At 39.2% G+C, this 23036-nt stretch overlaps 1 protein-coding gene across 3 annotated transcripts; it reads right to left on the minus strand.

Annotated features, from left to right (window-relative positions):
* Positions 1 to 4865: 4865 nt before the first annotated feature.
* On the minus strand, positions 4866 to 22677 carry LOC134426409 (transmembrane protein 180-like). Of its 3 annotated transcripts, none has more exons than XM_063171425.1 (8): positions 22558 to 22677; positions 19315 to 19493; positions 18478 to 18521; positions 16405 to 17095; positions 13353 to 13507; positions 11840 to 11923; positions 10671 to 10814; positions 4866 to 5913 (listed from the first exon to the last, which is right to left on the minus strand). In XM_063171425.1, exons 2-8 carry the CDS (start codon positions 19465 to 19467, stop codon positions 5784 to 5786), a joined length of 1401 nt encoding a protein of 466 aa, XP_063027495.1. In that variant the 5' UTR covers positions 19468 to 19493; positions 22558 to 22677; the 3' UTR covers positions 4866 to 5783. The 3 variants fall into 3 exon arrangements, with proteins under 3 accessions (XP_063027495.1, XP_063027494.1, XP_063027496.1); XM_063171424.1 differs by lacking the exon at positions 22558 to 22677 and adding an exon at positions 21972 to 22184; XM_063171426.1 differs by lacking the exons at positions 10671 to 10814; positions 22558 to 22677 and adding an exon at positions 21972 to 22184 and having other exon boundaries at positions 4866 to 5916.
* Positions 22678 to 23036: the final 359 nt, after the last annotated feature.

Genomic DNA, 23036 nt, shown 5'->3' on the forward strand with positions numbered 1-23036 from the left:
CCCCCCGCTCCATGGCAGCGGCGGCTCCGCTCGGGGCCCGCGCTCACGCTCCGGGCGGAACGCGCCGCCGCGGCAGCGGGGCCCGCCCGGACGCCTTGGCTGCGACACGCCGGGGCCTGGCGCGCACTCCCTCCCTCTCCCTCGCCAATGGCCGGGCGGGGCCGCGCTGCGTTCGAACCGGAGCGGGCCCAGACAGGGCGGGCTGGCGGCAGCTCGGTCGGGCCCCTCAGCCGGGCTCCTCCTTCGTCCCCGCCCCGGGCCGGCGGGAGGGCGGAGGCCGCCTCGGCGGCGTTGGCGCACGTGCTCGGCACCGCCCTGTCAGCCGCGCGTGCGCAGAGCCTCGCTCGTGAGGGGCCCTCAGAGAGCGGGGCCTGCCCTGAGTGCGGGTTTGATGGCTGAGCCCCAGCATTGCTGCTGAGGAGCCCTCAGAGAGCGGGTTTGATGGCTGAGCCCCAACATTGCTGCTGAGGAGCCCTCAGAGAGCGGGGCCCAGCCCTCAGAGCGGGTTTGATGGCGGGTCCAGCCCCTTTGTGTCAGAAGCAGGGTGGCACTGGCGGCCAGACCCCTCTGGGATCCTGGGTTTTACCTGGAACCTCGTCTGATCAAGCTCTGATCACATCCAACCTTGCCTGTCCTGGGAAATCAGCAAAACCAGAGCAACGACAGAACATTGCCAGAGGATGTTTGTGTGCAGTTCATTTTCACTGATGTTTAACCCCCTTGAGGAAGGTTTTTGTCATGAGAGCTTTAGACAGTTTTCCACTGAAGACTGTTTGGTTTTTTTGATTTTTTTTCTCTCTCCAATAGCTAGATGGGCTAGAATGCCTTTTTGGTCTATTTTTATTTGGCTTGGGATTAAGACTCTCCATGCCTGTTCTTATTTGTATAGACAGACTAGTTTATTTTTTCCCTCCAGGAATAAACCAACTTTGTAATCAAAATCCAAATCGACAAAAGATAAATTTGCTGCTTTTTAAACAGACATCTGCTCACAATATTATAAACCAGTAAACAAAACTACTTCGGCTTAGTTACATGTTGTTCACAGGGAAACTTATCTTGGTTTTATCACATTAAAAAATACCGATAATTGATTGCATACCAAATAAATCAAGAAATTTGCTAGCTTTTGTCTTTGCATCATTAGCATACAACCTGGGTGTGTTTTAATGGAATTTTTCAAAATTCCTACCCAGTGTTACATTTGTCATTAATATTCTGATGCAGTAGTTGTATACTCAGCATATTTTTCTCTTGACAAGCCATAAAGAACTCACTATTCATGCATATTTAGGTAATAATTTTGATCTATAGTCATTTGCATATAAGCTGCTGGAGTTGTAACCAACTGCTGGACAACCTCAGCAAACCCTTTGTGGGGTAAGCCAGCTTTGTCATTCAGTTAGTGTGCTGGGAAAATATAAATAATGGAATCACTTTTTCTGCTTTCTGCAACACTATTTGGAGAGCGTTTTTTCTTTGTCTTGGTGGAAAATTTCCATAATCAATTGAATCCCTGGAGTAGAAAAGGTCCCAGTCCCAAAGGCTGAGCCCAGCCGTTGTTGCTGTGTGCTGCCCCTCAGGGGCAGGGCTGGCTGCACAGCCTCGTGTAGTCTTTGATGTGAATCCTCAATTTTCCCAATAAAATGTGATGCCTCAGGTTTTAGCTTTTATATTTTTAAGATTCTGTACTGCTTTAGTGGGTGGGTCTGGGCTTCATATTAGGGGATGGTGAGCTCTCTTCACAGAGTGGGTAGACAAACAATTCCTTCTCTAGCTGGGGACCAAGGACAAATTATCCAAATCTCAGGCCCAGGAGCACAAACAACGTGGACTGAAGAGAGAAAAACAAGAAGGATGGGACTTCATAAGCTAAAGCTGTAACTGGACAATTAGCTCCAATATGCAAATGCACCAGAACTTATGAAATAGAGAGACCCCATGACTGGTTGTGCATTTTGTGACCATTTTGGGTTCACCTGGGGTGAACCAGAGCTCTCCCTGGCTGAGCTCTTGTGCTGCCCAAGGTGGATTTACTGAGGCCTCCTAATAAATCCCTACTTTATTCTTTAACTCCATCTAGTCTCTCTTCTGGGTCAGCCTTCACAAGGCATCAAATGCAGTGATAAAACAACTTTCCCTTCTATTATTGAAACATTAGCAAGAAAAGGATTACCACAAGAGGTCTTTAAGGTAAACACAGATATGTGAAATCCTCTCCCCCACAGGTAACCCAGGAATCCCAGCTGTGGGGTCTCCCCAGACCTTCAGGACGACTCCCCCAGTCTCAGTTTTATGTTCCTTTACCAAACCAGCTGAATTTTTTGCCTGCCTGTACTACTGAGCCTTTCCCCCCCAGGCTGGCTCAGTTATGGCAGGAAGTGCCTGGAAGTACTTGTGGAGATGTGCCTTATCTGAAGTGTTCCTTCCCCTTCCTGCTTGTCTTCCTGACAGCACCCATTAGGCTGTGAGCTGGATCCAAATGTAAACATTCCTACCAGCCATGTCAACACAGAACATCCATGAATTACTGAGCAGTTCCAAATTCAGGGCAGCAGGAGACTGGGAAGGTCTTTTGGTACAACACCAAACCAGAAGTGAGCATGCAAGCTCCACCAAAAATCATTTTTCCTCACTTAAAATTAAATATGCTTTGCTGTCATTTATTCAATATTTTCACTCTATCACTGAGCATATATTATATTACCACTATATTAGACTAACATCCTTTAGTGTCTATTGGACAACATCCTTTTAGTCTAGCAGACATTTCTGCTTATTGATTTTCAATAAATAAAATTCATTCAGTGTATTAAGTTCCATATTCTCAGAATTTATAGAGAAACTCTAAGAATGGGATTCAAGCATCACATTTCTCCTCCTCTGAGCTTAGCACAGCATTTCATATTTTTATACTCATATTTTATATTCATATTTTATACACACACTTTTAGCCTCTTTATCAGTTATGAGACTATTTTAGACACTCTTAAATTATCCAGATTAAATTGAGACATTTTTCCAGCAGTGGGAGTTCAAGCTCAGATACTGCTGGCTAATAAGGAGAGAAAGCAGGGAAACCAGCTGTTGTAAGACACTGAACTTTTGCCTTTGATCATCCTTTCCTTGATTCACAGCCCAAACCAATCATGTAGGTTTAGCAGAAGATAACAAAGTTTAGTGGGTGCCAGAGAAATGGAGAATAAGCAATGTCACTCACAGCACAGTGCCAACCTTCTATTCCCAGAGGGAGATCACCACCCAAATTTAAAGCACCCTTCCAGTCCTCTTTGGGATTGACTGTTGATGCTCTAGAAGACATTTCTCCAGCCCTTAGAGCAAGGGAAATAGGACAGACAAATAGGAGAATAGTGCATAATAAATATGGGAAATTATTAATATTTCACATATTAAATAATTTGAATTGTATTTCTCTGATTTTTTTCTAAACTGGTTTGTTCTACAGTTAATGTCTTCTGTCTTTAGGCTGTCTTGCTTAGAAACCTTTGATTATGTACATTTCCTGTAGGAATTCTAGAGATGCAGCAGATTGTAGAGCCTATTCCAACAGTGCATTGAGTCATATCACTCCTTACTCCTTTCTTATTTCAGCAAATTAATGGAAACTTTACCAGACATTTTCCAGAAAAAAATAATTCTGATGATTCCAATGAATTCTTGATGTAATTTTGACTCTTAAAACCACTTATTAGATTTCCTGTTGTATAGCATGGTACTCTTCCAGTTGTACACTATTTTCTAATAAGATTAGAAATAACTAACACAGTCACCTAACAAACCTTATTTGTGGTACAATAATGTTATTTTATTGTATATTTTAAAATATATATTCTATGAAGATAGGATAAGCATGGGAAATTTAGGAAATACAGAAACAATAAAGAAAAAAGAGACTAATGTTATTACCATTTTAAAGGAACTGTCAGGGAGAAGACTGTTTCATATAATGAATCAAAGATTATATTAACTTAAATTCCTTTGACTTCTACTCCTGCCTTTCAGATATGAAATAGATACATCCAATGCAGGAAATCTTTTCAAATTCAAACCCCAAACACCCAGGCTGTATCTGCTCTGCTATTTGTACTTACCCATCCCCAGAGCACACAAGTGATGCTCTCTGTGCACATAATGCTGTCAGCGTGCACAATGCAAATGGACAACAGTGTCTCTGACAAGACAGATAAAAACCAGATAAGGCAAGTTCAAACTTCACCACAGTGCTGACTTCTTACATTTTAACATAAATCTTCATATTTCTATCAAAGGATTCATTTGGATTTCTAAATATTTAATGATGATCTCCCTCTTTTTCATTCATCGCCTTGAAAGCACTTCACACTTCAAAAAAGGCAAGGAAATGATGTTATTTCTGCTCTGCAAATGTAAAAGCCAAGGCACAAATGAATGTTTTTTCAACTCTGGTATTTCGAATCTCAAACTTCATTAAATTATGCTGGTGTCCACCAAAATGCAAAGCCATTTCTTACACTCCTTTCTGTTCCAAGTTACCTGTCACAGTAAGTGCAGAGCCTTGAAAATCAGCTTGCTCAGCCTTTTAAAACTGGGATCCACAGTGCTCTTGTATTTTCAAGTGACACTCCCCAAGAAAGTGCTACTAAAACTGTGTTTGCCCAGGCAAAACAAAATACAAAAATGCAGTGACTGTATTATGCTAAAGGTTTATCACTGCACTATTACACTGTGGCTATATTGGAGGAAGAATAATATTGATTAAATGGGAGTACTGTAAACATGCTAATGTGTCTTATCATTGCAAAGTGTGAAATGAAGAGAGGACTCAATGTTTCTAAATTTTGGTCCAAAACCCTTTATTTTATAAAAATCAAAGGATTCATTGAAAAAATCACAAATTAACTAATTTCAACTTGATGATTCAGAAATTAACTTAAATAGTCACACACCAAATGAGTTAGCCAACATAACACCAGTGAACAGGGAGAGCTTGGTTTAGGAACTGTGTGTGCCTCCATTTGTCCAAGAGCTGAACCCTAGACCCACAGACTGATGCTGTCCTTGCCACAACGACATTCTCTATAAGGCACTATCTATAGCACACCTTCAAAATTATTTCCCCATTTAAAGCCAGAAAACTGCACTGACCTTCCACCAACCAGAGGTTACCTGAAAGCCAGTGAGGACTTCCTGAGCTTTTTCCATACTGAACAACACTGAACAGCATCTGGATCCTTTTCTCCTGCAGCCTTACACAGACTTTCACAGGGTAGCGAATTCTCTTGGCTCTTCCCATGGTAGCTGTCAGATTTGTCTTGACACTGGCCAGCTAGACACCATCTAAATTTTATCTCGCTGCCATCCATGAGGGATGGATCACTGAGATCTTCCAGATTAACTTCAGAGATCTGCCATTTTATCAGCATGGCAAAATGAATCCACCAGTAGGCTTCAGAAAAGACAGTTCCCTGGAATTCCAGGTGCTGGGTTGGGATCCCTTTCCCTGATCTGCCACATCCTTTCTTCAAATGAGTTAACAGGAATCATTATATACCAGAAATTACTTTAAATAAAGTAATTAAGGATAAAACCCATTAACAGAAAGCAACTGAACTAGGAAAAACTTGTGTAGGCTCAGCATTAAGGCTGAATGTGAGTCACAGTCTGTAGAGACTGAATGAAACAGCTCAAACTGTGTTTCATCTTGCAATTTTGCTCTCTCACATGGAAAACTTACTGAACTCTCTTGTGGTTCAGCAGGAGAAGCACTGACCACTGTTCCATATTTACTGTGGAGCTGCCAGGTGGCTGTTCTGGATGGAAAAGGGAGTCCAGGTCAGGATCTGTAGGAATGCAATGCAGAAGGGAACCAGACAGACCAGGTAGAACATGGCATCATGGAGATCCAAAAACGACCTGCTGGAACAAATGAGAACACAGCTTTCAATATGAAGATTAACTTCCATGATCACTAAACAAGTTATTTTTACATCATTCCCATTATAAACAAAGACATGCTACTGTACTGTCAATTCTAAGTAAAGGAAATAGAAAAATCTTGTGTATTTTCTAATTCTACATACAGATATGTATTATATATTGTTTTCTCTAGGGGGGAGGAATTCAGACAATTAGCATAGAAAGAGTTAATTTTAATACAACCTAAGAAATCCTGTTCACTACTTTCCTGATTATGTAATATAGAAATCAATTTAAGCAAATTTCATCCAATTATAGAAAAGAGCATCCAAAAAGCTTTAATAAGATTGAAAAATTTGGAAGAGAAAGAAAAGTAGAAAATGGAAGCAAACATTTGAACATGAAATTAATTTATTTGAGTTGAAATCTGTGCTCTAACTATCCACAGTGTGATGTTTTAGATGCTGAATGCTAGATAGAAATAATGATAATTGCACAAAATTCAGGTATGGTTTCAAGGGCAATTTGAAATATCATGCCTTAGTTCATTTGGTTTTAAAATAAATGATTACAAGATAATATAAGCCATAGAAAGAATAAATGTGAAATTAACACTAGTTTTCTTTTTTTGTAATGAATGCATGGCATTTCCTCATTTAAATCTTCTCTAATGAAAAATAAATAAAAGCATCAGCAAATATGAATGAGGCAAGAAAATACAGGAATTAAATGAGCTCCCTTTTATGAGCAGCATGGTTTCTGACAGCTCAAAGCATGCATTTTGGCATTCATCTAGTATGAACCATTATCTGCTTGCATTCTGTTAATTATGGGATTCTAATTACTTAAATATCAGGAAAGTCAACTCAAGCTGAGAAACAGCCCCTAAGTGAACTTTCTCTCCATGAGGCAGTTTATGTTCCTTTCTAATTTTTCCTTAGTATTCAGGGATGAGATAAGAGACTCACAGCTATGAATATGGTCCAAAAACCTGAAATCTGTGAAAAATCCCCCAAACCTTGAGCAGGTTTTGGAATAAAACCTAAGAGCTCCTCTGAATCATGAAAGAATCAAGTCAAGTCTCGCTCAGTTTAACAGAAAAAATGTTTGCAACCTCCAACAAAGCCCAGATTCTGTCCTTAGTACCGAGCCAGGCTCAGAAATGAGCCCTCAGTTTATCTCAAACCATGTCCGTGCCAATGCTCCAGGAGAAAACAAAAGCCCCAGGCTCAGGAGTGAATCACTCAATCACTCGGGCAATTGCATTTGTGGCTGGAAATGTTCCCTGGCAGCCACTGGGCCACGGCCAATGTTTATTGGCAGGGACAATCATTTCCCACGTGGAGCTGTTCACTGGCCTGGATCCAGGCGCATTTCCAGCGCACCTCCAGGGGCAGGAGCCCACACCATGCACAGCCCCGGCACAGCTGCCCCAGGGACTGCAGGAGCAGTGCCACAGGGAGCCCACAGACACATGATTTAACCATCTAGTGATGAGAACAGCACTCAGACACAGTCAACAGGATGTTGGGGCTTGCACTGGGCCTGCTCTGCACACTAAAGAGGATTGCAGTTTTCAATGCTAACATTATTCCACCTTGACACAAAGAACATCTGCAAAATCACTCTCACTGTGCAGGCCTGATTTGGTTTCACTAGAACAATGCTGATTTAAGAAAGTAATATTACCTGTTGTACTCTAAAACCTTAAGTTATTGCAGGAATTATGAAAAATTATAATACACTAAACAAGGAATGGGAAAATATTTCATTAAGGGACTGGGATAAATCCAGAGCAGATCTTGGATTTTATCACAATTACAGTTGAACTAGTAACTCCAGAAATTTTCACAACTACCTTTTTTTGCACACACAGGAATAAAACATACGTTGTTTCCCTAAACAGCCCTAAAATCACTCTGAACAGAATGTCAGGTAGTTCAGTAATTCAATATGAAAGCATTGACAGTTTAAAGTGCCTTCAATAAATAATGAAGAATTGCTGCCAAATATCTTCATTCTGAAGAACGAATTTGAAAAGCACTCTCAAGAGAAGCTGGTGGTAGTTGCAGTGGCTCTCCAGAAGAGGGAGGTTTTAAACTAGGCATCTTTTTCATAGCAAAGTAAAAAAAAAAAATCAAGCCAAACTGAAAAAAAAAACAAAAAACAAAAAAATCAAAAAAAACCCCAAACCCAAACAAGAACAAAAAACATCTGAAGCCATACAGGGCACATACTGCTTTTGCTATGATGATGGAAGAAAGGAAAAATCAGGACATTCCATTCTGCAAAGTATTGCTCAAATTTTAAAGACATTAAAAACCACTTTCCATGACAAAGTGTTTAACTTCTGTGCAGTGCCCACACTTCCTAAGGATGTGGCACAGTGTGTGAGCAGAGGGGAAGGATCACCTTTGCCCTGCTGCAGGACTTTGTCTAATTCCAGCCCATTTCCCCAGCCTGCCAAGATCCCCCCAATGGCACTGTGACCCTGTGTGCTCATGCCACAGCCCCAGCTTTGTGTCATCCCCAAACTCTCAGATCAAGAAAAAGTAATAATTATTAGTAAAATCAATTATTAAAAATAATTCAGAATGCAGTAAATAGTGTATAGACTGCATACTCTGCCTTGTCCCAGTAAACAACATTGCTGGAAACTCTTCAGACATATTTATTCAGGGCCCAAACATTTTGTTAATGCAGGATAAGGGTCCTCTGTACTATCTTCACAATTCACTGCCACTACACCTAATAAAGCAAATGCTTTCCAAAGCACTCAATAGATATTGCCAGCTTTGGAGCAGGAGGAAGGACAGAGCTGAGATTGTATTGGTATGGGTCATAACACTTCATTTTATACAATGCACATGTGTGAAAAGCTTTTTTTCCCCCCAAAACAGTTTGGGTGTATTTTAAACAATCTCTTTTATTTAATTTCTGTTTGTTCTCAAACAACTTAGTCCTGGGGCAAGTGTATTTTAACTGTCTGCCTATGGCTGAAATATGGGACCAGCCAATAGGTTTTATATATATATATATATATATATATATATATATATATAAAAGTAGTTTTAGCTCAGTCAATGGTCTGAGAACAGTGCCAAGGGCAAAGTGACTCCCTAGAAACAACTTTGAGCTTTCTGGTCTTCATGGATTGTGTATCAACCCTGTACTCCATTTGCAAGCAAAGGAAACCCATTCACACACCAAATGTACAGGAAACACAGGCAAACTGCTTCATATTTAAGAAATTACTTTTGAAAGGATGGGCAAGAGAAATATATATTTCAGGTGCTCTGATTCACTAATCTCGGCTTTGTATGTTTTAGGCTGTTCCTGGCCTGAGTGAAATAAATAAAATTTCAGCATGACTCAAGTGAAAACACAGGATTTATAGACTAAGCATTCCAAGTATTTCAGCCTCTAAATAATAATTTATTGTTGCTATAGTCCAGGGGCTATTTACCAGGCAAAAAAGATTTATGACTACTGTGATTTAAAATCCATCCACAAAGGGATCATTTCTCTGATTGAAAGGGATCAGAACTGCAGTTTTTATGTTTCAAATCTGAATTTCTCTGAATCATCAAGATGAATATATTCAGCCCTCTCATATCCCCATCCAGTTCAACCTACAAGTCTTCTGCAAAAATCACTCATCTTATTTGACATTATAATGAGGTTCATGTCCTCTTCTCATCATCTCACTGGCTATCTACAGAAAGCATTAAAATAAGCTGTTCTCACACATAGCCTCAAACTTAAGCTGCCTTTGCTTCTGTCTGGATGCATTTCTGAAGACCACCTGTTGTTCTTTTATGTCATGCTTGTCCTCATACATTTTTGTTTTAAATTCCTCAAATATGGAATGTTCTCCTAACCATAGGTGTCTCATAACCAGACTTCTCTCCCTCAGGAGCTATCTCCACAAAAGTTCATATAAAATTGTGTTTACCTGTTCCATTTAGGTTTTTACTAAAGGTTTAGGAGAGCTGTGTAGCTCTCAGGATATTCATTGTTCCTTCAAGTAAATCCTAATCAGGACTGAATTTTCCATTTAGCCCTGACTTCTGTTGTTCTTTCTGTTGCCACTTCCTCCTGATGGTCATAAATACAGCCTGTGACCCTTTCAGTGTGGTTATTCCCTGTTAATTTATTTTTATAAAAGCCCACACATGTCCAACTAAGCAGCAACCAGAGCTTTATGCTGTATTAAGGTCTCCAGGGACTGCAATGAAATCATTAGCATTAGAATGGTAAGGACTATTGGAGCCAAAATGCTCCATTCCTACTCCAGGCAAAGTCTCTCCCTCCAGTGATTACATTGCTTTCTCTCAAAAATAAACCAAAAACCAACAACAACAAAAATCTGATTAACTTTTTATATTATATATTTAAGGAAGTAGCTTTATGAGGCAAACAAAATGCAGATACCAGGACAACATGTATCTTAATAAGAGCTATTAAGTGAGCTCAAACATTTTCTTCTTTTATTGCAAAAAGCCAGGGGATGAAAGGTATACTTTGCTTTTCAAAATAAGTAGATATCCTAATGTATATTGTTTAATAGATTATTTACTCTTTAAAAAACATTTTAACTTCTACATGGACAAAAACAACTAATAAGTATTTTTTAAATGTTTATGTTTTTGAAGTGCAGTTGATGCAAAGTAATTGCTGATCAATTTTATTTTTGGATTACAGGACTATTTAATGTTATTTTCTAAGATTTAAAGTATCTTTTTTGAACTCACCTTATATCAGGACGACCAGGTACATTATTCAGGTTATAATATCCATAATGATTCAGTATTGTAAGCACAACCATTGGAGCCAAAGATTGGGCAGGCTTGGTAAACAAAGCATTGGTACCAAAAACCATAGAGGAAAGTGGTAATCTAAAATATTTTGGGAAAAAAACCAAATTATTGCACAACATAAACTTATTAGTGTATTGATTACAATTGTGATTTTAAATCTTGTTAATGTGCAAATGCTAAATATCATGATCTTTGGATTCATATAGTACACACATTATAGCAGATCTACTCTCATAATGAAATTTCAATTTATTTGGAAATTATAGGTTACAAACCTCTATGGAGTGTGTGCATGAGTATATATATATTTATTTATATAAATATATATACACAGATATATACATAGACACAGCTTGGCCCTAATTCTGAAGTCACTCGTACTTAAATTCAACTTTGTGCACTTTGATTAATTATTGAAGTTAAATCAGAATGAACAGTTCATGGAAAATTAATTATAACTGAAGATTTTGCATGCATAGGCCAGAAAATGAGGTAATTTTTTCCTCATGAAAGCAACAGATTTGAGGGGCAAGTTCTTCAACAGGAGTGAATCTACACTTACATAAGAACTGATTGAACCAACAGGAAGTTCTGTGCACTTTGATAAAAATCCAAAAGATCAATGAGTTGCAATATGCTATTCTGCAGCAGGTTTTATCACTTTTATTTCAGGAGATAAAGGAACCAGTTAGACTTTGAAATCTTCATTTTACATAGCATAGGCAAAGCTTTCTTAACACCTTTTCCATCTTGGAAAGGCCTCATTCATTCAGAAAATTCTGTACATGATTACAGATGTACCTGGTTACAAAGTAATTCAATTGAAGCTAGCAAAAATAAAGCTACAAAAATTGGTAGGACTTGGCTTATATTATAGTATAAGAAAAAAGAGAAATGAGCTAATAATCTGTTTAAATTCTCTTGAAGGAACTGCAGGAAACTTTACTCAAGTTCTGATCTTCACTTGTGCTAAGCTGCTCTCACAAAAAGTACTGGTGTATCAGGGATCCCAGATCATTTACTATCTTTACTTTGACATAATTTATTACCAAAGAGTAACAAGGCAAACAGCATGTTTAAAAAAACTGTAATGACTGACTTACCTCCTCTTGTGCTTTATTAAATCTGCATCAACAATATCTGCCAAAGGCAAATTGAACAAGCTAAATGAAGCTTGCACAATTACCCTAAAGAAAAACAAAATATTTCAGATGTTCATAGTTCTTATATTTACTTTATAATGAAATTGTAACTGACATTCAAACACAAACACACCAACACAAATATTCTGCAAACACACAAAGCTGAGATGTTCCTTAAAACATGGTGATCTATCTGAAAGCATTACCAGATCTGTTCTTAGGTGAGAATTAGAAGCCAATATGCAAACCTAAAAGTGGGGAGGTTTTCTTCTTTTTTTTTGCTGGACATTGGTGTAAAAGGTCATGGACTCTTTGACAATAAATTTACACTAACAGTAAATGTCATTTTAAATGATCAGGAGAAAAGAAACACCTCAGAAAAAGGGGAAACTGAAAATTTGCTCTTGAAATCTGGAAAAGACACGACCATGTGGAAGATAAACTTCAAGGTGGAAGAATTAGAACAGAAAGAATAGTTTACATGCATTCCTAGATCTGAATTATGGTGTATATAGATTTGCAACACACACATAGAAACACACACATACAAAGCTGATTGTTAACAAATAACCAAATGAAACAATAAATTAAAATACTACAATTTCTGTGTCATTAAATTTTGGGTGTGATTAGCTTTTACTATCAAGGTACTTTGAACAACTAGCTCTTTAAACATACAGTCTTAGGTACCTCAGAATTTTTTCTTGGAGAAATCAAAACACATCTTCATCATTTAAAACATGCAGATAACGAAATTCAATTTATTGTTCACACAATTCAGTGTTAGAGTAGGCCACGACTGCAATACTGAAAATAAGAAAGAAAATGGGGTGGGGAGGGAAAGATGAAGAAAAAGAGGGCAGGAAAGAACATGGAGAAAGACAACAATGAAAGAGAACATGAAGAAATAAAACCAAACTGCTGTAACAGTATCCTGATACAAACAGCTCTTTATCTTGAAATAAGGTTTTCCATGTATCATTATGTACTTATGTGAAATTACTGCAACTTGGCATCTTCCACTGAGCCAGAGGAATGGGCTCAGTGCTGGGTACCCAGCCTGAGTTACCCAGATCTGCTGCAGTGCAGCACAAAAGGGCTCCTGGAACACAGGGTGAGGGCTGAGCTTTCCCAGCAAACTCCTTGGGGAGAGAGGCTGATTCCTCTGCTGAGCTCCTCATGAGATTCTCCTTCCCTTGCATCTCAGGTTAAAGTACTGGAGGTATGTGCCTGCAAACTGTAATTGCTGTTTGCATTTAAGGTATTTTTTATTTCAAGCAGAAAATAAAAGCTAAAACAAAATAAAATGAAAAAAAAAAAAAAGTTGTAACTGGAGTTTCAACTTTTCTGGTAAGTGAAACAGAATGAAAACCATGAAAGCAGAGGCAGAATCTTCATGGTAAATAAAAGCAAGTGTCTGATCTGTTAGAAGTATTTCAGCTGTGTCTATGAACAGGGGAGTGGATTTACTTACATGTTTGTTGTGACATAAAATGCCAGCAGATAATGGTGTTCTTGCCCTAGAAGACACATGACAGCAGCAGCTACTCCTTCATAGTAAAAGGAAAATAAGATGATTCTGTAATAACCAAACTTCTTCAACCAAGCATGACTAAGAAGAACAAGGCACTGAAAAGATAATATATACACATATAAGATGAAAAGGTACAGTACATTGTCTCAGCATTAGGAGAGCTATAAAACACAGACCTGACATAATTAATACCCTTTAAAGAAAAGAAAAAGCAAACAGTGACCCTTTCTAAGAAGTTCAACAAAATAAAAAAATAGAAATTGAACAAAGACAACTCTCTACTGGCTCATTCTATGCCACTTCTACTAGGTACAGTCCCCTTTCACTGAAAAACCAGCCTGAGAACTGCTGTATCCTGAGGGAAACAGTTCCCCACAATGCCTAACTATTATTTAATGCTCATGATCTTTACTTCTGTTATTTCTTAAAGTATTAGCTCTGCAGTATGGTAACTGTAAATCAAGCATCTTGCCATGTAACTGCTGAAAAGATGTATTTTCAGTCATTGCTTTTTCATTGATATTACTATTTTCACTGACATTTACAGAAATCAAGCATGATTTTTAAGCTGTCAAAGCAAGCTCACCAGGACAGCTTTAACAAAGCAAGGTAGAGGCTTTGCTAGCAAGCACAGAAAGGCAGAGCCCAGTGCTTGTGCATGGCTGAGTGTTAATTTTGCCAATCTTGGCAAGGAGCAGATTCTGAGACTCTAATGACTGGCTAACTCATGAAAATTATATTAAGTGCTGACTAGAGTATGAACAAAATTTAAGTTCTACATTCTCCTCACTTTTCAGTTTCAATAGGACATTCTGTAATGAATTATGTTCTTTTCATTATATGGGCTTTTGTCACCATCTACATGTCCTCATCTCTGTCACAAATATACAAAAAAAATCTGTGGATCTGTATAAAGATCCACATTTTCTCCTTTCTTCTGTGTTACAGAGATGAACTGAGTAATATTCAGATGAAGAACAGGGAAGAATTTTCCTTGTACAATTGTTCTCACACTCACTGCTTTACCATAACAAATAAAGCCAGGATGCTATGGTCAGACAAGGATTACCGTGGCAAGTGCTATTGTATAAAAAGCTTGATCAGGGAGGTAAAACAAATCTGGAAAGGTGGTATAAGAAAAATATCTTGTTATAAGAAATTTAAAACATATTTCTCCCCCTGGCTGTTTTCAGGGATTCTGCTGAAAAGTGCCTCCTCTAGAAACACTAAGGGATCATGTAATGCCTGCTATTGTAAACACCATGTTCCTGTCTCCCTGTAATTGCAAAATAACCCTGTCTCAGGAAGTACTTATGACTTAGAAAATTCCTCACTACTTGCATGTCTTTAAGACTGTGTGTTTGTAAGGAAAATACAAACAATGATGCAAATTCAGAGTTGTTTGTCTATGCTACAGCAGCATTTTCCTTGTGGGCAGGTTGTGTTCCTCACATCCACTACCAGAAGGAGCCTAAGTCAGAAGCTGAATTCTAGCAGAGGCCACTGAAGCAGAGTTCATAAAAAGGAGCTTTATTTTACAAGGGTTGGGTGTTTTTCCAGTAAGTGAGGTTCAGGACATTGCCATCAGAGAATTCTCTTATTGTATCTTGAGCTCTAAGGGACAAAACCTGAGAAAAATAAGGTCACAGCAAACCCTCCACGGTTCAGTGACCTCCTAGACAAAGAGTCTCTGGGGAGCAGAAAGGGATGGATTTTCTGAAAGATTATTCTTTTCACACTGTCACACTGATTTTATCAATAAAAGTGATTGTTATATATTAAGTGTAAAATTATTTAAGCTTTCCTAACTTCTGTAGCTTCTGATTTGTTTCCAAAGTTCATTACCTAACTGCCTGAGGTACAGGGGAAAACTCCAAAACTATTAAAGCTGTGATAAGGACAAAAGTTGAAATTATAGATAGTTAGGAGTTATGGAACAGAAGTTATGTTCAGGATCTCTATGTTTTATATGCAAAAGCCCAAATGGGAACTGAAATTGAGCTGTGAATTCCAGTTGCATTTTCATCTATCTTCTTATACATATTACTTATCAAAACCCATTACAATTTAATGAATACAATAGCCTGATTTTAAAAAATTCTCAACACCATCAGCACCTATGATGAATGTCAGGATACTCATATTTTGAGTATCCTAACTTTCAGCATCCAACAGGTAAAAACAGAGTAAGTTTTTGAAGATTTAGAGAAAGAAGTTAGAAGGCAATGAACAGAGGAATTTTTAATTTACTGCTGAGAAGTATGGTCAAATTCTGTGGGATATACTTTTGCTGCTTGTTTTCACACATTACTCTTTTGGGTTCTCTTTCTCTTTTCAGTTCATTTTTCCTCCCCTCATCCCTGACTGGGCTCTTAAAAGGATGTCTCTCTTCCCCATAAATACTGCTGACCAACAGACCAATCCAGAAAATAAATGGGAATGTATTTTTCTCCAAAAGCAGCTATTTAGAGTTTTGTTTGGTTTCCATGACTGAGATACCACATATTTTAACAATGCTTTCTATACTTTAAAATTTTTTCTGGTATTTTGAGCATTTTATTTCAGAAACTTCCTGAAGAAGAGCCCAGTCTTTCATTTATAATACACAGCATTGGAAAACAAATCAAAACAAAAAGGAATTCAGAATTCTGCAGATTTTGCTTTAGAAGCATTTGATCTTGGCCATGTTTTTCATTCCTTTATGCTTAGGTATTATAAGTGCTGGAGGATACAAAACATTCATCCCTTGCCTACTCAAGTCTCATGTTGTTTTAAACACATGTTCCACCAGCCTGTCTGCTCCCTCTACCTCTTACACTTGATAAGCCTGCACTGAGATATTTTCTTCTTCTAGAGCACTGGGGAGTGAGATTTAGCACTCATTTTGTAAATGCCTTATGCCAAATACAGCATTTTTTCAAACATTAAATGGATACTGTGAACTACTAAAACAACAGGTTTTCATATTCATAAATAAAGCATAACTACCTACCTGAGGACAAATAAAACCTGCTCCATACATGATACTTCTTACTGAGGAAGAAAGGACATCCTTAGGAATGAGATTATCCGCGAAGATCATCATGAAATTGTTGTAGAAGGCTAGGTGGAAGACTTGGAAGAAGTTCATTGTTACAAAACACAGAAAGTTCTTCTCTGTCATGATCTGTTTGGTCAATGAAACCACTGAGGCCAAGGAGAAAGCTCCATTACCATTTTCCAGATTAGCATCCTCCATGTGACCTTCCCTCTGCTCATACTGACTCGTGCTGTATTTACCTGTGCAACACATACAAGCTGTGGCTAGCGCTGCGATCAAAACAACGAAAACCTGAAAATACCCAAAGTTTTCCATGTTATCAGATATGAGCCCACAGAAGAGCACGCTGGTGGAGCCCAGCAGCGTGGCCACCTGGCTGTACTTGATGAGCCTGAGCCTGCTGTCGTGCCGGGGACAGCTCTCGGTGAAGAGCGCGCACTGCGCCAGCAGCACGAAGGTCAGCAGCCCGTCAAAGGCACACAGGGCCACGATGAGGTGCAGGCTGCAGAGCCAGTCCCCCTCCCCATAGAGCCTCCAGGGGAACCAGGGCAGCAGGAAGGCCAGGCCGTACAGGGGGGCTCCGTACAGGATGGAGAACTGGCGCCGCGCACAGCACTTCAGCCGGGAGTTGTCCTGAATGTACCTGGGGAAAATGAGGATTTTCTCATTGGTTTTTCACAATATTCAAATGAATATTGTGTGTGTTGTGTTAGAAAGTAATACTGTATTAATTCCTGTCACCCTGATTTTTTTAAGGTTTTCTAAGCCTTCTGATGTTTACATTCTTGCAGCAAACTTTCTCACACATTTTCTGTAAGTAACTTATTGTTTTGCGTTCTTTTATGGAGGAGGAGAAACTTGACGGACTGCTAGTTTGTCCAGCGTCACTGGAGAGGTGGCACTGTCACCCTCCAATCCACTGTCACTTTTGGAAAACTTTAAATGCTGGAGTCAGAAAATAAACTTCCCTTTTTCTTCACCTTGAGAGCAGCGGTGTGTGTGCTCGTGTTGTTTCAAGTCCCACAGCGACATATTCTCTTAAATAGTGTGTTAAATATAGTTCTAGGTTATAACAAAATGTTAAACTAGAAACTATGCTATGTAGGATACTTTCTTTCTAAAAGAAAGGACTTGCAGTGAGATAGCAGCCACAGGACACCTACATCTTCCAGAGAAGGTGTAGTGGTGTTTGCAGGGGTCCCAGGATGAGGGAAGAGATGAGAATCTTGACTCCATGTTTCAGAAGGCTGATTTATTATTTCATGATATTATATGAAAAGAAAATTATATATTAGTTATTATTTTAGTTAGTTAGAATATTAGTTGTTATTATTATAGAAAATTATATATTAATTATTAATGATATATTATAAATTATACACCAAAGAATAGAAGAAAGGATTTCATCAGAAGGCTTGAAAGGAATGATAATAAAATCTTGTGACTGCTCACAGCCTCGACACAGGTGGCTGTCATTGGTCATCACGTAAAAACAATTTCACATGCTGGCTAAACAATTCTCTAAATCACATTCCAAAGCAGCAAAACACGGAGAAGATTAAGCTTCTCAGCTTCTCAGGAAAAAAGATCCCAACAAAAGGATTTTTCATAAAATACTTCCATGACAAGAAAGAATTTATTGCCTTATTATGAGGAGAAACAAACTTCTTCCCACCTCGCTCGGGCAGGATGACATTGTTAGGATTATGAGGAAGAAGTTGATGATGACCAGCCAGAATCTTGTGTTTGAATGGAATTTATGCATCATGTATGAGATGTATGAATATGGAACAGGCTATTGGTTTTAAGGGTTATCCTCTGTTAACGTCTGTCCTTTTTCAGGCTTGTGCTGCCCAGAAAAGGTACCCAGACTGTCCTTTAGTCTTTGTTTCTATTGTCTCATATTGTCCTAATTCAAATTGTCCAAATTATTATTACTCTAATTGTATTACTATTTTTATAACCATTTTATTACTATTAAACTTTTAAAATTTTAAAAACAAGTGATTGGCATTTTTCACATACCCAAAAAGGGGATCATTGACAGCGTTCCAGACCATAAACACGACCTGCCACAAACAAGGGAATTTGTCACTACTGTCATTCCTCTACAGAGATTATGCAAACACAGCATATTTATTTAAAAGAAACTTCTATTCAGACAATAAATAAATATATAGAAAAGCTACTCAGAGTAGAACAGGTCTTAGAGTCCTAGTACAGCTACTTAGGTCTTAGTAACAGCTACTTAGAGTCAAAACAGACTCTAAAATTCTTATGGGTATTCATAGGTTTATAGAAATTTTGAAAAAATAAGATTGAGTAAGTAGGTAGGTGACCAACTACATGTGAAATAAACTGTCTCTGAGACTATTCTTTCAAAACCTTATATATCTGGGCTTTCATCCTGCACAGCTCAGATATTACTCTCACAGTAAGTTAATTCAAAACATGAGCTGGCCCATTACTTTCAGGAGACCATTTACAATGTGAGTTACTCACATGGATAATGACTTGCAGGATAAATGCAGTATTTAAGTACTTAAACAGTTCATAGGAAAGCACTAATGTCAAACTTATCTATGGAGCTGAGGTGCAAAATCAGTTTAGAAAATTACTTCAAGCTCTCAAACATAAAAATCTTTTCAGCAATTAAGTCAGGAGATTTTTACTCTACAGACTGTAAATTATGTGCTTTATGTGTAACTTCCCTTGTTTATGGATTAACTAAAGTCAAAGATAATTTACTGTTAATTAATTGCAATGATTCCAAAATTAATCTGTCATTAAAAGGATCATTTTGTGGTAATAACACTGACACATAGCACAATATGGCAATCAAAATATTCCATTGTACAGTACCTGTGCCACATGAAATCCTGTTTCTGAAATTTTGTATCGGTTTAGGAAAAGCTTAACGTAGTAGAAATTAAAAATGCTGTTCATCATTCCAGCACCTAAGGTAGTCATAGAATATGCCAGTGCATTAGCATGAATTCCCCAGAGAATCTTCATCTTCCAGGAGTACAGCTCTCTTCTTCCTCAAGTTACAAAAGAGAATTACAACAATTAGTAGAATAATTTTCCAAATTGAAATAACATGGGGGATTTGCTTGTTTCAGAGCTGCAGAAAGGAACTATTGGAGGAAAATGTTCCCATTCTTCCTTTTTTGTTAAATCAGAAACACATTTCACAGAGTGATAAGAAATTGAGCCCAAAATAATAAGTTATTAGATGGCATTTCTAAGTATAATCAGTATTTAGAAGTCAATGGAACAAGTAGACAAAAAATTGAAAGAAACCCTTCTTAACTGATGTATAGACTCCACTTAAAAATTTCCTATTGCAAACACTCATCTTGGTTAGAGTTCAAAGTAATTGCATACATTTTAGATCTTTCTTGCTAGTTATATATTCTTAAAATTATGGACTATGTTGGAATGAAGTGACTCAACTCCTTATGTATTTCAATGCTATGAATGTCAAATGCAGCATGCACGTAGATGAATATTTCTTTCAAAACAAATACCAAGTTTTGCCCTCCTATTTTAAAATACTAATTGCTAAGAAGTCATAGAAGCAATATTTTCACCTAACAAACCATAAAAAAATTAAAACAAAACACCTTTAAATTTACAATTTCATGGTATGGAAGGGTGCATGTAAATAAAACATAACAAGTAGCACTCACACCATTTTATGTATGCCCACATAGCAGAGATTCAGCCCAAGAATACAGATTTCTTTAATCCACCATTCAGATATTCAGCCAACAAATTTTTAAGATGCTGATCTTTTCCATCAATTATCTTAGCATGTGTGGTGTGAACTATGCCATGAAAGGAGCCAGCTCCAGGGAACCTCTACCTTTTAAAGTTGTTTAACAGCAACTTAAAAGTAGCCCTTGACTATACATGATTATACTTGATTCTATAAGCCCAATACATAATTACTCACAGGTATCTATTTTTTAACTGAAGCTTTATTCATTTTTACATCTGTTAAAGGAAGCTGTCTGCTATTAATTTTGATACCTCAAGCTGAAATTTCAGCCTTACTATGCAGAGCTTTACAAGCTGCTTTATGCCAATAGTTCACACTTTGCTCCTCTGCATATCAACTATTTTACCGTAAATGCAATTTTCACATTTCCATCAAAACACCTGCTTTGAATATCTGCTTGATCAGCAGCTCTGGAAGCAGCTCCTCATAAAAATAACCATGGAAGAAACAGGAAATGAAAGCCAAGGCTCCTTCCAGCCTTCCTGTGGTTTGCAAGGCGGCTGAAGAGAGGCTGCTGTGCAGGAAGGGAGGAACTTCCGAATCGCTGGCAAGGACCACACAAAAGCCACAGATCAGGTGGGACTGGGGATATGGAACAGGCAGTTTTTCCATCCCCCCACCATGGGAAATGAATGCTTGAAGAGCAAATAAAGTGTGGATGCACTTTTGCATATATAAGATGCTGTGACATGAAACATGTTGCAGAGAGTAGGTGAGTTCATTTTATAGCTAAGAAAAAAGTCAAGCTGACAAACAACTGGAACCCTAGGATTCGTTTCATTAAAGCCAATTTATTTCTGAGAATATGACTGATTTTTAAAAATATTTGAGAATGACCATGATGTAGATCTTCAAACTTATTTTTCTACACCTGTAAAGACAATACCATTTTCAGGCAACAAAATTTTGCATTTTTGTAGCAAGTTTGGTTTCACAATCTTTTACTGAGAAACCTAAAATGAAGGAAAAGGTTATTGAAAAGATGTAAAATTGAAATTATTATTTTATGATTAATATCAAAGTCATTACAATTAGTACGTTATTGGCAAGTGTCACATTTGCTCTTTCAAACCTTCACAAATATACTTAATGAAATTATTTATATAGTGGATATTAGGGCTTTTGGAAAGGTAGACATTTCATGTCTATTTCCACCTGGAGCACCCTGCACAGGTTTTCAAAATGGAAAATTAGGAAATTTTACTTTCCTTCCAATTCCACAACCACCAGGAATAAAAGTGCTTCACACTAACATTACCAGCAGTCATTTCTAAATTGTTTGACTTGATTCCTTCTGACACAAATCAAAAATAGTCCCCATAGAAAATATGAAAGACATTTGAAATTTCTTCAACAAAAATCTTCTAACAATGCACAAACATGGTCTCTAGCACCATGACTAATGGTAATAAGCAGGATCTGACACAACTTTACCCTAATTGGTACATCTAGTCATGCACCTTGTTTATGAAATAGGTTCAATTAGAAGTTGAGGTACCACACTTCCTTCCCCAGATGTTCCCTTTAATAGCACTACAATGAAATCATGCATGAGCATCCCCTCCCTCTTCTTAATAGTCAGCCTTTATATTGAGCAGGTTAAAGCCCTGGTGAACATTTTGTGACTCACAGAAGGCAAATCGGTTTCAGAAATTTCTAGTGGTTACAACTGCGTTAATACTCAGAGGCTGAAAGAACAGGCTGTTGAGGCCAGTGAGATGCACTGTGACATTACCTGCGTTTCTCCCACAGCAGGATGACAACTGCTAAAAGAAATTAGAACAAGAGTCTAAAGAAGAAAAGTGGATTCCGAGAGATAATAGCAAACGTTGCCTGAGGCGCCCTAGCCGACATCCTGCCCTGCCGTTCTGGGTCCCAAACCGCTGTGCAATGCTCACAGCCCTGACAGACTGGTTGGACACACGGGTCTTCCTCATCCTTCTGATGACGTGACTGCACCACATCGGGACGGAAACCAGAATAAACGCGCTGCTGGTCCCGAGGGGCAGCACTGAGGGGAGGCTCTCGGGGGTGCTCACAGAGGGAGCCGGGCTGCGGCACCGGCCGGTGCCCGCTCCGCCAGGCTCGGGGCGCTCACAGGACTGCACCTTCGGTGTGTTATAACAATGGGGAAGTTACGCTCGTTTCTCTCAGCAGGTCCCTGGACAGGAAACACGGCTCCCTCCGCTTTGTGCGGTAAAAAGGCGAGAGCGAGCGGCGGCCGCTGGAGCGAGGTGCGGGGATGGAGCCAGCCCTTTGCGGACTGCAGGCTCCCCGTCCCGCCCTCCCCTCCCACACGCCGGCGGAGAGGCGGCCCGCACCTGGACGCCACGCCGGGTCCTTCCTCACGGGCTCTTCCCTCAGGGCTCCCAGCGCGGGGCAACAATGAGCCCCGGCTTTTCCTAAGCCAAGTCGCACTGTCCCACCCCGGCCTATGCCAGCTCTGCTCCGCTACAAGCGGCAGCCGACATGCCTCAGCAGCCGCGCCCCGCCATCAGCAGCCTTGAGCGCCGGCGACCACCGCCCCTTCCAGCGGCACCGACCCACCTCTTGTGACGGGAGGCTGCGCACGGCGGGGCGGGGTGGGGCGCGGCTGCCCCGGGCCCGCCCTCTCTTCTCTTTCATTGGCTGTTTGACATGAATTCGCCTTATGATTGGTGTAGCCTCCTTTCGATCTGTGCGGCAGGCGGCTTCCCATTGGCTGCCCGCCGGCGAGGCGAGGCGAGGGTGCTGTGTTTGAATCGCGGGAGGCGGGGGGGCGGGTGGCGGCAGCAGCTGCCACGTTGCCGCCGGCGCAGCC

The sequence above is a fragment of the Melospiza melodia genome, chromosome 18 (assembly GCF_035770615.1).
Source record: "Melospiza melodia melodia isolate bMelMel2 chromosome 18, bMelMel2.pri, whole genome shotgun sequence".
Lineage (NCBI taxonomy): Eukaryota > Metazoa > Chordata > Aves > Passeriformes > Passerellidae > Melospiza > Melospiza melodia.